A 13,606-nucleotide genomic window follows, 5' to 3' on the forward strand; every position below is an offset into this window, starting at 1 on the left:
CTATAGCCTCATATCTACATTTTTTAGAAACTAATCTTAAAGAATAGCCATTAATCTTGTGTGTGAGGACCACTGAAAGGTCAATTTTTTTACTCAAACTTCTAAACTTGCAACATCTGGGAAGTACTGGAATAATTTTAACATTATGATTTAAATCATATTTAAGCTGTTTGATTTTGTTTTAACATACTGTGATTTGGTTAAAAAAATCATACTTAAATTGGAATGGTGTATATATATATATATGATATATATATATATATATATATATATATTATATGTATATATATATATATATATATATATAATTTATTGATAGAGATCTAAGGGACACCATCCATTTTTGTGTTATTTATTTTTAATCTCACTTTAAAAAAAAAAAAAGTGCTATGGTTCTAGCAAGTTACAATTTATAATTGCAATTTTCAGGGGTTGCCAAATCTGAAAGTAGCTTGTTTTTTTAACCCCTTAACAACAAAGCCCGTACATGTGAAGTTTGGACTTCAGCCCAAGTTATGGGAATTTGCAGATGAAAACATTGTTTAGTCAAAAGACCTTTTCAACTAATGACCTGGAGCATACTTTTGTGCACTCAGAAACCTTGGGGTCCTATGACCTGGGGGATACAGACCTGATGTTCTTAAAGCAGACCACTGTGATGCTGCAAGAAGATTAGGGTCTAGTGAAAGCTGAGCAGTACAAATAAACATCTAGCTAGGTTAGATGTGACCACTCGATGTGACTACAAAAAATGATCCCCTCAGTTGGGCTACACGAGTAATCTTTCTTAATGCTGCTACGACAGTGGTGCTCTCCATTAGAAATCTATCTATCTTTCTATCTCCCTCTCTCTCTATCTACCTTTTGCCCACTTGTTACAACATTATTGTATTTAAACAAGCACACATTTTCTCATTCACAAGATATTTTAGTAATTGCTTACCTGACTCACAGGCAAATGTCTTTGAAGTCTCATCATAAAAGATAATTGCTACCGCATGCTTCTTAGTCTCTCGAGGCAGTCTTGTTATAGTTTTGATGTTGTGCAGTTCTGTTACCTTGAAAAAAAAAGAAAAGCTTATGTTTGTTTCCTGTAAGACTCAAAAACCCATCTAAGTTATGATGTCAAAACCCTTTGTCAAATTAAATAAATTAAATATATGGTTATATTTCTGAATGCTATATAGTTTTTATTTCTAGTGCTGCCATTATCATTTACTGTTTCATTACGCACAAAACATGAATAAGGAAATCTTGTTAGAATAATATGATTATATTTTTTAAGTCAGAAGCTAAATTAAAATATTTTAATAACAACTAATAATGGCAAAAATATATAGCTTTAAAATGGTTCTATAATGTGGGGTTATGTTTCGTTCATTTTTGCTAACATTACCACATTGTTTTAATAAGAGTGGTTTATCATATGGTTTGTTACAAAATCTTCATTAAAATTTTCCTTCACCTCCATACTTTGGATATGTGTAGTAATTTTTTTCTTTTGTTTAAAGCCATCTTTAATTCGAACTGGATATCATAGAGGCAATTTTCAGGAATTTCATTCTCCCCTTCTTGCATGTCTGCCTCTCTGGTCCATATTATTATAATATTATTATTATTAGGAACATGGATCACCAGCCACCGCCACGGAGAAGAGGAGACCCCCCTCCGTCAGCCAGCAGCCTCAGCCGCCGCCTTGGAGGAGAGGGAGACCTCCCCCGCCAGCCTGCAGCCTCAGCCACCGCCACGGAGGAGAGGGTGGTAAGACCCAGTACTGCAGGCACCTTTACTTATAGGTTACGGTCTTGCCACACTCAAGATGGATCATCTTCAGTGTTTGACCTTGGCTTGTTCCTGTTATTCTGACCTCTGGATTCCTGACCCTGGCTTGCTTATCGTTTATTCTGACCTATGGTACCCAGACCTCAGCTTGACCTTGATCCAGTCTGCTCCCTGTGTTCTACCTGCATCAGTGTCTCCAACCTCGCTGTGTGTGACAAAATGTATGCATTCTTTACTTTAGCACAAATACTTGAATACTTCTTTCAATATAATCAGATCATTGATAAATACATTAAAAATAATAGGTCCAAAGGAGAGGCCCTTACGGTACTCCACCTAAAATTTTCATCCAACTGAAAATGTTACATTAACTCTCTATAGTCTGTCTTTCAACTAATCCTCCCTCCAAATACACATGCTTTCCCCCAATCATATGTGTTTTCATTTATATAGAAACCTATTGAGTGGTGAAATATCAAGTCTTTGCAAATTCCAGACCACATCCACTTCAGCCTGTTTGTCTTTTCTGTTTGTATGGTGACGCACTGTTCCATAAAAGGCAAGTTGGTTTGACATGACCTGGCTACTTTAAAATCTTAATCATTGTTTTAAATGAAAGTATATAAAAACTATAAATCTAACTATAAATGCATATCAAGTGGCATCAGTGAAAACAGGTACATACATAATAAATTTGTACCTTGTGAAATGTCCTAAAATATGCAGCTTTCTCATCTGTAAACTTTTCTAGTCTTCTTGGGCCTTTACTTGAAGCCTTCTTAAAAACTAGCCAACAGCGTCTATAAATCTGGAAGAAAGGTAAATATTTATATTATAACCAAACTATTGTTAGGCATTTATCACTTTTGTGTAAGGACATGAGAAATATTTCACAATATTAAAAAAGTTGTTGTAATAATTGTATTATTCCATATTTATGGATCTTAAAATAGTTTCTATAATTAAATGACACACACAGTAATTGCATCACTATTGCAGTGCAGCATGTAATATATTTTATGTTTGCTTATAAATATTTCCTTGATGAAAACCATGCTGCATGAACCTCCTCTATATATAGGCTTGCCAGTTTGTTCTACTAGGTTTCCTGTGAGTCACTAAACATTATTGGATAACATAATAAGGGTACCTTCAACATTTATTTGATTTTTATTAATTGTATTAAATTAAAATATAGCAACTAATACAGTATACAAATACTAATACAGTGAACAAACCCCAAAATGTTCTTTAACTATATAAATAGTAAAAAGGTTAACAATGAAAGCGTTGGCCCCTTAAAAAGTAATGAGGGAGAAGTTATAGACGGGGATCAGGAAAAAGCTAATCTATTAAATATATTCTTCTCTGCTGTATTCACAGAGGAAAATGAAATGCCAGGTAATATACAGCAGGATGAGATAACTGCCCCAGTACATGTCGCCTGTCTAACCCAGGAAGAAGTGCAGTGCCGCCTAAAAAAAATCAAAATAGACAAATCACCAGGTCCAGATGGCATTCACCCCCGCGTTCTAAGGGAGTTAAGTAATGTAATAGACAGACCCCTATTTCTAATATTCAAGGACTCTATAGTGACAGGGTCTGTTCCCCAGGACTGGCGCATAGCAAATGTTGTGCCAATATTCAAAAAGGGGACAAAAAGTGACCCGGGGAATTATAGGCCTGTTAGTTTAACTTCTGTTGTGTGTAAACTGTTTGAGGGTTTCCTAAGAGATGCTATTTTGGAGTATCTCAATGAAAATAAGTGTATGACTCCATATCAGCATGGGTTTACAAGGGATCGGTCCTGTCAAACTAACCTGATCAGCTTTTATGAGGAGGTGAGCTCAAGACTGGATCGGGGTGAATCGCTGGATGTCGTATATCTTGATTTTTCCAAAGCATTTGATACGGTGCCACATAAAAGGCTCGTACATAAAATGAGAATGCTTGGGCTGGGGGAGAATGTGTGTATGTGGGTAAGTAACTGGCTCAGTGATAGGAAACAGAGGGTGGTTATTAATGGTACATACTCTGAGTGGGTGACTGTTGCTAGTGGGGTACCACAGGGGTCAGTTTTGGGTCCTATTCTTTTTAATATATTTATTAATGACCTTGTAGAGGGATTGCATAGTAAAGTATCAATCTTTGCAGACGATACTAAGCTCTGTAACGTGGTTAACACAATAGAGGACAGCGCACGATTACAAATGGATCTGCATAGGTTGGAGGCTTGGGCTGGGATGTGGCAGATGAGGTTCAACACAGATAAATGTAAGGTTATGCACATGGGGAAGAAAAATCCAGGCTGGGAATATGTATTAAATGGGAAAACACTGGGGACGACTGACATGGAAAAGGACTTAGGAGTTTTAGTTAACAGTAAATTTACCTGTAGCGACCAGTGTCAGGCAGCTGCTGCTAAGGCAAATAAAATCATGGGGTGCATCAAAAGGGGCATAGATGCCCACGACAAGGAAATAATTCTACCCCTGTACAAGTCACTAGTCAGACCACACATGGAATACTGTGTACAGTACTGGGCACCAGTGTACAAGAAAGATATAGTGGAGCTGGAGAGGGTTCAAAGACGGGCAACCAGAGTAATAAGGGGAATGGGAGGACTACAGTACCCAGAAAGATTATCAGAATTGGGGTTATTTAGTTTGGAAAAAAGACGGCTTAGGGGGGACTTAATAACTATGTATAAATATATAAGGGGACAGTACAGAGATCACTCCCAGGACCTATTTATACCCAGGACTGTATCTATAACAAGGGGACATCCTCTACGGCTGGAGGAAAGAAGGTTTCTACACCAGCACAGACGGGGGTTCTTTACAGTAAGAGCGGTGAGATTATGGAACTCTCTGCCAGAGGAAGTGGTGATGGTAAACTCAATAAAAGAGTTCAAAAGGAGCCTGGACGTGTTTCTTGAAAGCAATAATATTACAAGTTATGGATATTAGATTAATAGGGACAGAACGTTGATCCAGGGATTTATTCTGATTGCCATATTTGGAGTCGGGAAGGAATTTTCCCCCGGTATGGGGCAATTGGCATCTGCTTCATAAGGGTTTTTTGCCTTCCTCTGGATCAACACAGTAGGGACACAATATGTATATAGGTTGAACTTGATGGACTTTGGTCTTTTTTCAACCTTATGAACTATGTTACTATGTTACTATGTTACTATGTAATTATGACATCTAATTTGAGGCTTCCATTTGTTTACGGCAATAAACTAGTTCACTTACTAATCTGTTTAAATATACAGTCATTTATTATCGGCATATATTGTACACATAGTTAAATGTATATTTCCATTTTAGCACTTTGGTAGGGTCATATTAAACAGTAGTGTCATGGGTGATAGGTAAGGATGACTTTAGACTACTGCCAAAAGAAACTATAACATTGCATATACAGTATGAAGAAGGTAAGGTGCATTGATATTATTTAAAAACATAATTTTCTGTATGAAGAACACCTGGATTTTATGTATACTCAACCCACTTGATATTTGTGTTTAATTTTTCTTTTAATATTTCGTTATTTTAAAAAAAAAATCATGCATGAAAATTTTAAGCCTTTACCAAAATGTTACTGAATATGTTCGATGGACAGGTTTAGTTGTGTGGAGTCAATATCAACTTAATTTAAGGATCTTCTGGGTATTTTTTTTCCCTTCACTGAATGAAGCTGTTTATTTCAGCACCCTGGAGAGCAATGTCATGTCTTCACCCCCGGAGGAGAGCTACATTTTAGAAATGACAAGGTTCTTAGGACCTGTTATAACGCAGGTAATTAAATAATGCATTTAGTCTAGTTAGACAGTGAGAGGATTTAAACATTCATGGGATTGGCATTTGAATATAAAGAATAAAGAATATAAATCCAGGTTAAGGTTTGTGACTTTGCAGCAGAAGTAGTGGACAGACTAGATGGCTGATAAAAACAGTTCCAACCTTTTAATTCTTTCTACAAACTCAAAACTGTTCTATTTAAAACATTAAGATTTTCGTGTTTTTAATAGAAGTGCTTTGGTCCAATTCCGGAAATATTGTTCTAGTACATTTCTAGAAAAAAAACAATGCAATAATATTTATTCTTCATCTAACTGTGCACAGTTTTTTTATTAAAAGAATAAAACAGAGCTTTCAGATGTTGCACATGTATTAAATGTTTCCATGATTTAAACCGAAATAAAATGGATATGCATATAAAAAAAAAATCTGAGAAAAAAAATCAAAAAAATCAAGAAATCACTTTGATTAAATTTTACGTGCGAGTTTCTTTTATGTTACTGGATCAAAAAATAATTTCTCCATAACACATGTGGATTATTCATATATATTTTAAGAATGATCCAGGACTCATAATAGAAATATACAAACAGTTGACTAATTGTAAGCTTTAGTTAAAGGCTAATTCTATATTAGCTTTATTAACATTCTTACTGACATATTGGACTTATTTTAACTTGAGCCAATAAAAAATAATGATAATTTGTTGTTACTATGACAACTTGATAATGAGCCAGCTGGCTCACCCATTACTGTTGGATCATTCATTGGAGGATGACAGATACTTATCCTTAGCCAAACGTTTTAACCTATTAGGCAAGAATCCCACTGGCACTGAAATCCTATGAGTCTACTGCAATCTCTAAAAACTAAAGCTTTTATTTCATTTGGCTATAACATGGACTGCAGTGATATGAATTTGTATGATAAATTACATGGGTTTCTAAGGTAGCAGGGAAGCCAGATGTTTTTCTATTTTTGTTATACCAAGGTGGTGTTCTTTAATGTCAGAAGAAATAATGAGCTGCTTAGGACAAATTAATTTTGTTCTGCTCTAAGGGAACACACCATACCTAAGAAACCTAAGTTCCCAGCAGGAGCAGTTTTAGGGCCAGTAACATGTAGGGAGCCTCATCTCCAGCACGAATGATGACTCTACTTACATCAATTAAAGAAGACAATACTCAAATTCCGAACTTATACCCTCGACATAATGTATGATGATTATATATAGACTCTCTTACTTGCATATGCACATCTTTTGTCTCTTTTGACCCCCATAAGCATATATAAGTCAGCAGTCTGTTTCTCTACCCCATTCTACCTTAGACTCTCTCCAACTTAATATTATTATAATTTCTCATTAAAACACCATTTCTTCTCTCCTACTACATTATTTTGTATGAACTTTATCCCAGAATCACACTAACCCTCACAAAACAACTTGCAGATTCACTAATTTACGAGATGTTTATGGGGGCATGCAAGTGTCTGTAACTTAAAATTTAGTGAATTTCAGGCAAAATAGAGGTCTACAAGTCCCCCTATTAACCAAGTAGATGTGCACAGGATGGGGTAATTAATTAAAGGGCTCACATTTTAGTGAATAGATATCTGTGCATGCTTATTTTGTTTAGGCTGTAGTGTTCTGTACAGTGCAGGGATATTATCACTCTTAACCCACATTGACATATAGTTATGGCACTGAATTCAGCATTTCTAAGAACTGGCTAGGGCTGGCAAAGACAGAGAACTTTGCAGGATGAAACTCTTTTCCTGGGGTGATTTTAAAGTCAGCTTTGCTCTAAGTTTATAGTCATATTTAACAGGTGCATGTAGAATATACAGCAGCATTTTGAAACAGTCCAGTTCTCATGCTTTAGCAATTGTTGTCAGCAATGGTTGAAATCTATCTTCTATCATATTATGGGTCTCCATACCTTTTACAGCAGCTGTTGTCAGTAAAGCACAGGGGTGTTGTAGCTTTTTGATTGTTCCCAGCAGCACTTTGCACTGCACAACCTGTACAGATATGCTTTGCTTTATGACTGAGAAGCTCGGATTATATTCCTAACTAAAACTACAATAACTTGTTTTTCCTCTGCTGCATACAAGTGAGTGCATCTGTGCACAAGAGGGTTAACCTCGCTAAAAAAAATTCTAATGAGAAATCCAAGCTAGGGTTTAACCCATGTCAATCAGCTACATGTAATTAACATTACTTTAACATGTATGCAGTTGCATTATTCTTGCAATACCCAAAGGTGCCAATGTTTATCTCAGGCCAAACAAAAGCAATACTGCTGTATTGGCTGCAGAGAACCTAGTAATATGTTCCGACATAACTTACTTACATCATTCCTTCCTTGAAAACATGAAAAAACAATAATGAGGTCCTTATTGGTAATGATTGCATCAGTAGGTATCAACAACAATGTCTAAACCAGTCAGTTTATACATTTAATAAACTGACTATTCCAGAATCCCTTTTTAGATTTTGTTAGTTAACTGCACCCTTAAACCTTGCAGAAGGGAAAATCTGTACTGCAGAGGACATTTCTCATCAATATATAATTACACAACTTTCAATGATTATCTCTTCTGTATACAGCACGATCCCTACATACTAATAACTACCTATTTAAACCCGCATCTGTTTTTCTTCTTTGCAAGCCTATAACTTTAAATATCTAATCCTTTTACTACTTATTAGAAAACATATCACATACTATTACACACAAACTATTATGAGAATATTATCTATTTAAGAACTCAATGTTTATAACAATCAAATTGTTGTGACTTACTACCTTTTATCAATACATTTTCTAAATCCAAAGTTCCAATCTTTAAATTTCTAATTGAAGCATAATAATTCATTACATGGATGTGACCTGTCATGGTAATTCAAAATCATGTATAATAGGATAATTAAACTTTACTTGCATGCAACATTGAAAACATATTTTTATCTTTCCAAAGTACATCACTGTCTATTAACATGAGTCAGACAGTGACAAAGGGATGAATGTTACTTCTAGCTTGACCTAATTATCAAATGACATTTGAATAACAGGACCTCCAACTGTTCTGCAAAATAATAAAATATTAACTTCTTAAGGCAAATGATGATGTTGTCTTTACATACTATGTATTGGTATTGAGTGCTTCTTATTTCCTGTTAAAATCCTTGCTTTAAAGTGAATAGTCCTATGGCATCCCAGACAATCATTGAATTTTATGGGTGTTTGGAAATATTGCACATGGCTGGTGCAATAGAAAAAAGGACAATCTGATAAGGAATCACTTTACTAAAATAAACTACCATCTTTGCCCGATTATAAGAAAATGCTCTGAAGAATATCTCCCCTCAGGGAGGCAGAGAGAGACAAACAGAAATAAAAACAAAAAAAAAAGATTCAGGCTTTTTCATTTTTTTCCTAAATTAATATTCAAATTTTGGGTCATCTTCAATTGAGCAATCTTCAATCTTCAATCATCAGGGTCATCTTCTAATTGACCAAATACGGTAGGTACAATACAGAAAGACAGGTCCTTTACTTTCGGAGTATGGAAATACTCTCTAAATAATCTGTAGCGAAAATATTGTAAAAAATAAAATTAAAAAAGACCATAACATTTTGCATCAAACTGTAAAGCACTTGAGATAAGCGTTGAACTTGCTCCTTTGTGGAACTTCTGTACAATGATGTTGCCCCAGTTTAGATATAGCAAACCACAATAAAATAATAAGTATCCTTTATTTTATAATAAGTCCGCCCTTTCCCAGATACAGTTGCAAGACAATTCTGCTTCCATTCTATTTCCCTCAAGCACTAAAATAATTATGCAAATCAGAGTAGCGTTGAACATATCTATTCAAACCTGTTCTGCTAGCCTGCTTAAACATCTTCACTAGTAGCAGCCCACAGCAATACCACTTAAAAACAAGCTTTTATTACACTGACAACAAAGGCTTCCTGAAGTGATAACCATTGTGTGTAGTCACCAAAAAGAACAGGTTAAACATTCTTTGCTTGTCACTCCATTAGTAATTTAATAATTACACCATGTAGAGCACATGTAGCTATGAAAAAAAGTTGTTTATACACAGTATATATGAAATTCCATGTTGATTTAAAATATGCTTACTGAATTGTGCTTTGCGAGGAGCAGGGCTAGCCACATGTGAGGGCAGGGCTAGTAACATGAGGGGCATGGTTAGTTGTTCTAGAGGCAGGGCTAGGTATTGAGAGAGATGAGGCAAGCCCCAGATTTCACTTAAAGGGTTGGTAATAGGAGGGGAAGTAGGTGTGGCCAAATACATAGAAAAAAAAGGAGAGTGACCTGGACACCTAAGGAAGTAGTGCTTCACCAAGACACTCCAAGTAAGATGACTTAAGGTGCCTCCCTCTCTTCACATCTATCCTGTTGTGAATCAAAATGCCTCTGTGTCTCTAAATTTGTCATTCCACATGTGTAAAATTTGAAAACGTAGGTTTTCACATAAATAAGCCAGTGATATTGCATACAAATTAACAGCTTGCACAAGTCCTGGTATATATAATAAAAATATAAAAAGCTGTTACTAGTGCCAGTATCAAAGGATCCACTTGCGCTTTAAAATGTCTTTGTGTGAACCCTAGCATCTGAAGGAAGAAAAGGTGGAGATAATGAGAAAGAAGAAAGGGATATAATGAAAATTAAAGATGAGGAAAGTTGCAGAGAAAACAAGAAAGGAAAGAGATAATGAATAAGGGAAGAGTTAATATGAAGGATGAGAAATGTGGCAAAGGGGGGATAAATTGAAAGGAGATAATGGAGAGAGATAAAGAGAAAAGGGAGAGAGATATAGAGAGAGATGGCAGGAGATCTGGGCGCTGGGGAAATCCTATGTGGAATATGGGTGCCACGGCCGGCCTTTGGGGATGTCCAACCTGTGATCTATACCTGCAGTGTAGGTGCCATCAACACAGGGGGCGGTATACATGGGACAGAGCCAAGTCAAAATGAGTTTTTTCCTAGGGTGACAAAAATGCTTCCGGCATTGCATACAATGTGCTACTACAAATGTGCAATGTGCTACTTAGCATAAAAAACTCAGAGATAGTAATAATTAGGATAATCAACAATAAGTACCCACTACAAAATGTATCTCCTAACATCTACAATGTTATAATAATATTAATTAGAGCAGTACCGGGTAAGATAAACAAATCCATTACTCATGTTTTAAAAGTACTATTGGCTAGTCAGCAGAACAAATGTGATGTTATCACACCCATGCTGTGTGTAAAAAATCAAACACAACAAGTTAATGGATAAATGCATCTGCTATGGAATGTTGCATCAGTGATGACATCAATTCCGATTTCGCCACTTAAATGTCTCTGCGAAACAGCATAATCAATACAGCTTTGAAGAACAGGGGACCAAGAGTTAGGTTGTTCATTAAAATCAAATACTGTTTTCAGGTCAACGAAGGTAACATTTTACTTGTAGCATTCAGTTTTAAAGTTTTAGCTTGATTTCGACGCTGACTACAACATTTGAGTTGCATTATTTACAATTTAAATATGTTATACTTTAAAGGGACACTCAGCCATGATTGGCACTTCATTCAATATGCATTTCCCCATCCCTAGCTAGATATTGTGCAGGAGATGGAGCAAACGCATCTCCTTACGCTTGATACACTCACATCCAGACTCCAGGGCTTGGTCAGTGAACACTATTGTGGACCCCCATATGCATGTGTAGAAAGTTCTCCCACTGATTTGAAGCAGCCAATCACTGTCAAGAACAGTCAGAGTATGGATGAGGAGGGTAACTACAGCAGCGGGGCTGTAGCTTCTATCAGGTAAGTGCTTTACAATGCATTCTTCAATAGCCAGTATGTCAGACACATTAAACTGTCACTTCAAAAAATGTATGTTCTCAGGTCTGCAAGTACTATTGAATAAGGAAAGATTTTAAGGAGTTTGAGTTTAGGGTGAGGGGCTATCCCAAACAAAAGCGGGGAGAAAAAAAAGATAAAGTATTGCTACGTTAAGCCAATGGGGATAGAGAAAGAGGGGAGGATGTAGGTAGGACTTCTCTTGGATATTAACATGATAGCATAAACTCAACTAACCACATTTGATTATTTAGATTTTGATCCTGCAATGTCTTTGAAGAGAATTAGAGTGTCTCACGGAAAATTAAGTTTTATTCATGTACATGTTGTGCTGGAATCTAACTGTTTGGAGCTCAGTAAAAGCTAGGCATTGTCACAGTGTTTAATGAACTTCAGCCCCATAGACAGATAAAGGTCTACAGTATATTCGATAAAATATTTGAGAAAATGTTACTTTTATCATAACAATACAATATATTTTTTGAAAAAATTGAATCATTATGCCTATGGAGTTTTAGCATGACTGCATCTCTAAGGAAGCTATTGATACGTAAGACGAGTGTACAGTATGTGTATAAAATGCAGTCTAATTCATTAAACTCAATGTATTTCTCAGTTCAATCAGCAAAGCTTGACCTTTGCAGCAATAATACAATGTAGTCATAAAATGAACATGAACTGTTAAGCTAGCTCCTATGGTTCTATTGGCAACTACTGACAGTTTCCTGCAATGTAACAATTTTTAGACCAGTGCGTAACCAATACACATCATTGTGCAGATGAATTACAGTATAATAGACAAAGAGAAATTCTGTAGTGTACGACAGGACATGATCGGTTCCATGGAGGGTTTTACAGTGATAATCAAGCTGATGAGATAATCGCAGTGTGTCACTCAGAAATATTACAGTCCTATAAAAAACAAATGTGTGGTAAGCCATTGCAATTATTTTAGAAATTACTAGCATATACTATGTTGACATAATTTTAGGCGTGTAACTAAACATCTACATGTTCTTCGTACCTGGTTAGTGTTTATTATAAAAAAATCTCAGCTCTGGTTACCATTATGTTTCTATATATCTCTGGTTATATAACACCCAGGCAAGAGATGAGAAATGTCACCTTGTTGCAATATGGAAGGCCAAAGCAAGGAAGTTTCCCCTGCAAGAAGGGCCAATTCTGTTTGAACAAATGCATTGTTAATACTGTAAAACACAATTCAAAGAGTTTTCTATGTGTTATGCATGGCCAACCAAGTCCTTTTAACAGTAGGAACGTGTTTAGATTGGCCCTTTATAATGTGTGTTGGTGCCATGAAATGTTTCAACAAATGAATGAACCAATATGTTTGTATAGCACAACACTTTAAATAATAAAATTATTAATTATCATCCCAGAGAACTTAAATGTAAAAGTAACAATGTTGAACAAGGTACCATAGTCCCCAAGGGGAGTCATGCTTGACCAATCTTTAGAAATGCTTGCTTTCTGTCCAAAGAGTGGAAAATACCAAATTTGGCATTGTTTTCTTGTGAAATATACCCATTGGTCACTTGTTTTTTGTGCAAATTTTAATTTAAACTGTTCCAGTTTTAGAACTCTTGACATGTCAACGATTTTCATTATTGATTATTATCGATTTTATCGATTAGTTGTTGCAGCCCTAGAGGCCACCATAGGAGAGAGCAGTGGAAGAGGCACTTTTACAAGAGGTTAGCCAAGTTTCAGTTAGAGCAAGAAGGTGCAGGGAACTTTAGAGATGAAAGTGGTTGTGTATGGCTGTTAGATTGTTACACACAGAACATGCATTCCATAGAGCAATGGTGGGAGGGCAAGGCATTATTGATGTTTCTGAAAAGTTGAGTGGCAGAGGATAGGGAAAGGATCAACAAGGATTTCCTGGGATTTATGGCGATATCCCCAGCTGCCAAAAGTTGAAGAAGAGAGTGGGAGAAGGTGGGAGTAGGACTTGTGTGAGCAGAGAGATTGCTGGGAGTTGAGCAAAAGAGATAATGTCAAGGTGAAAAGTGCCTGGGATGAGAAAAGGGGAGAAGAAAGTAATGAGGGAGCAATACAGATATAGTGCGGTGGTGCTGGAGTCTATTGACAACAAAGGAAT

The 13,606-nt window shown here is 36.0% G+C and overlaps 1 protein-coding gene across 1 annotated transcript in view; it reads right to left on the reverse strand.

Moving 5' to 3' along the window:
• The window catches only part of LOC149289629 (docking protein 6-like), a 162,068-nt gene that overhangs the window by 87,731 nt on the left and 60,731 nt on the right, over positions 1-13,606 (reverse strand). Inside the window, exons 2-3 of the mRNA XM_089490430.1 lie at positions 2,483-2,590; positions 944-1,058 (exon numbers count right to left, since the gene is read on the reverse strand). Coding sequence (XP_089346556.1) covers positions 944-1,058; positions 2,483-2,590 — 223 coding nt within the window. The remainder of the gene's footprint in view (positions 1-943; positions 1,059-2,482; positions 2,591-13,606) is intronic.

Source organism: Sceloporus occidentalis, unplaced genomic scaffold, assembly GCF_023333645.1.
Source record: "Sceloporus occidentalis isolate IW3139 unplaced genomic scaffold, rSceOcc1.0.p SCAF_44, whole genome shotgun sequence".
NCBI lineage: Eukaryota > Metazoa > Chordata > Lepidosauria > Squamata > Phrynosomatidae > Sceloporus > Sceloporus occidentalis.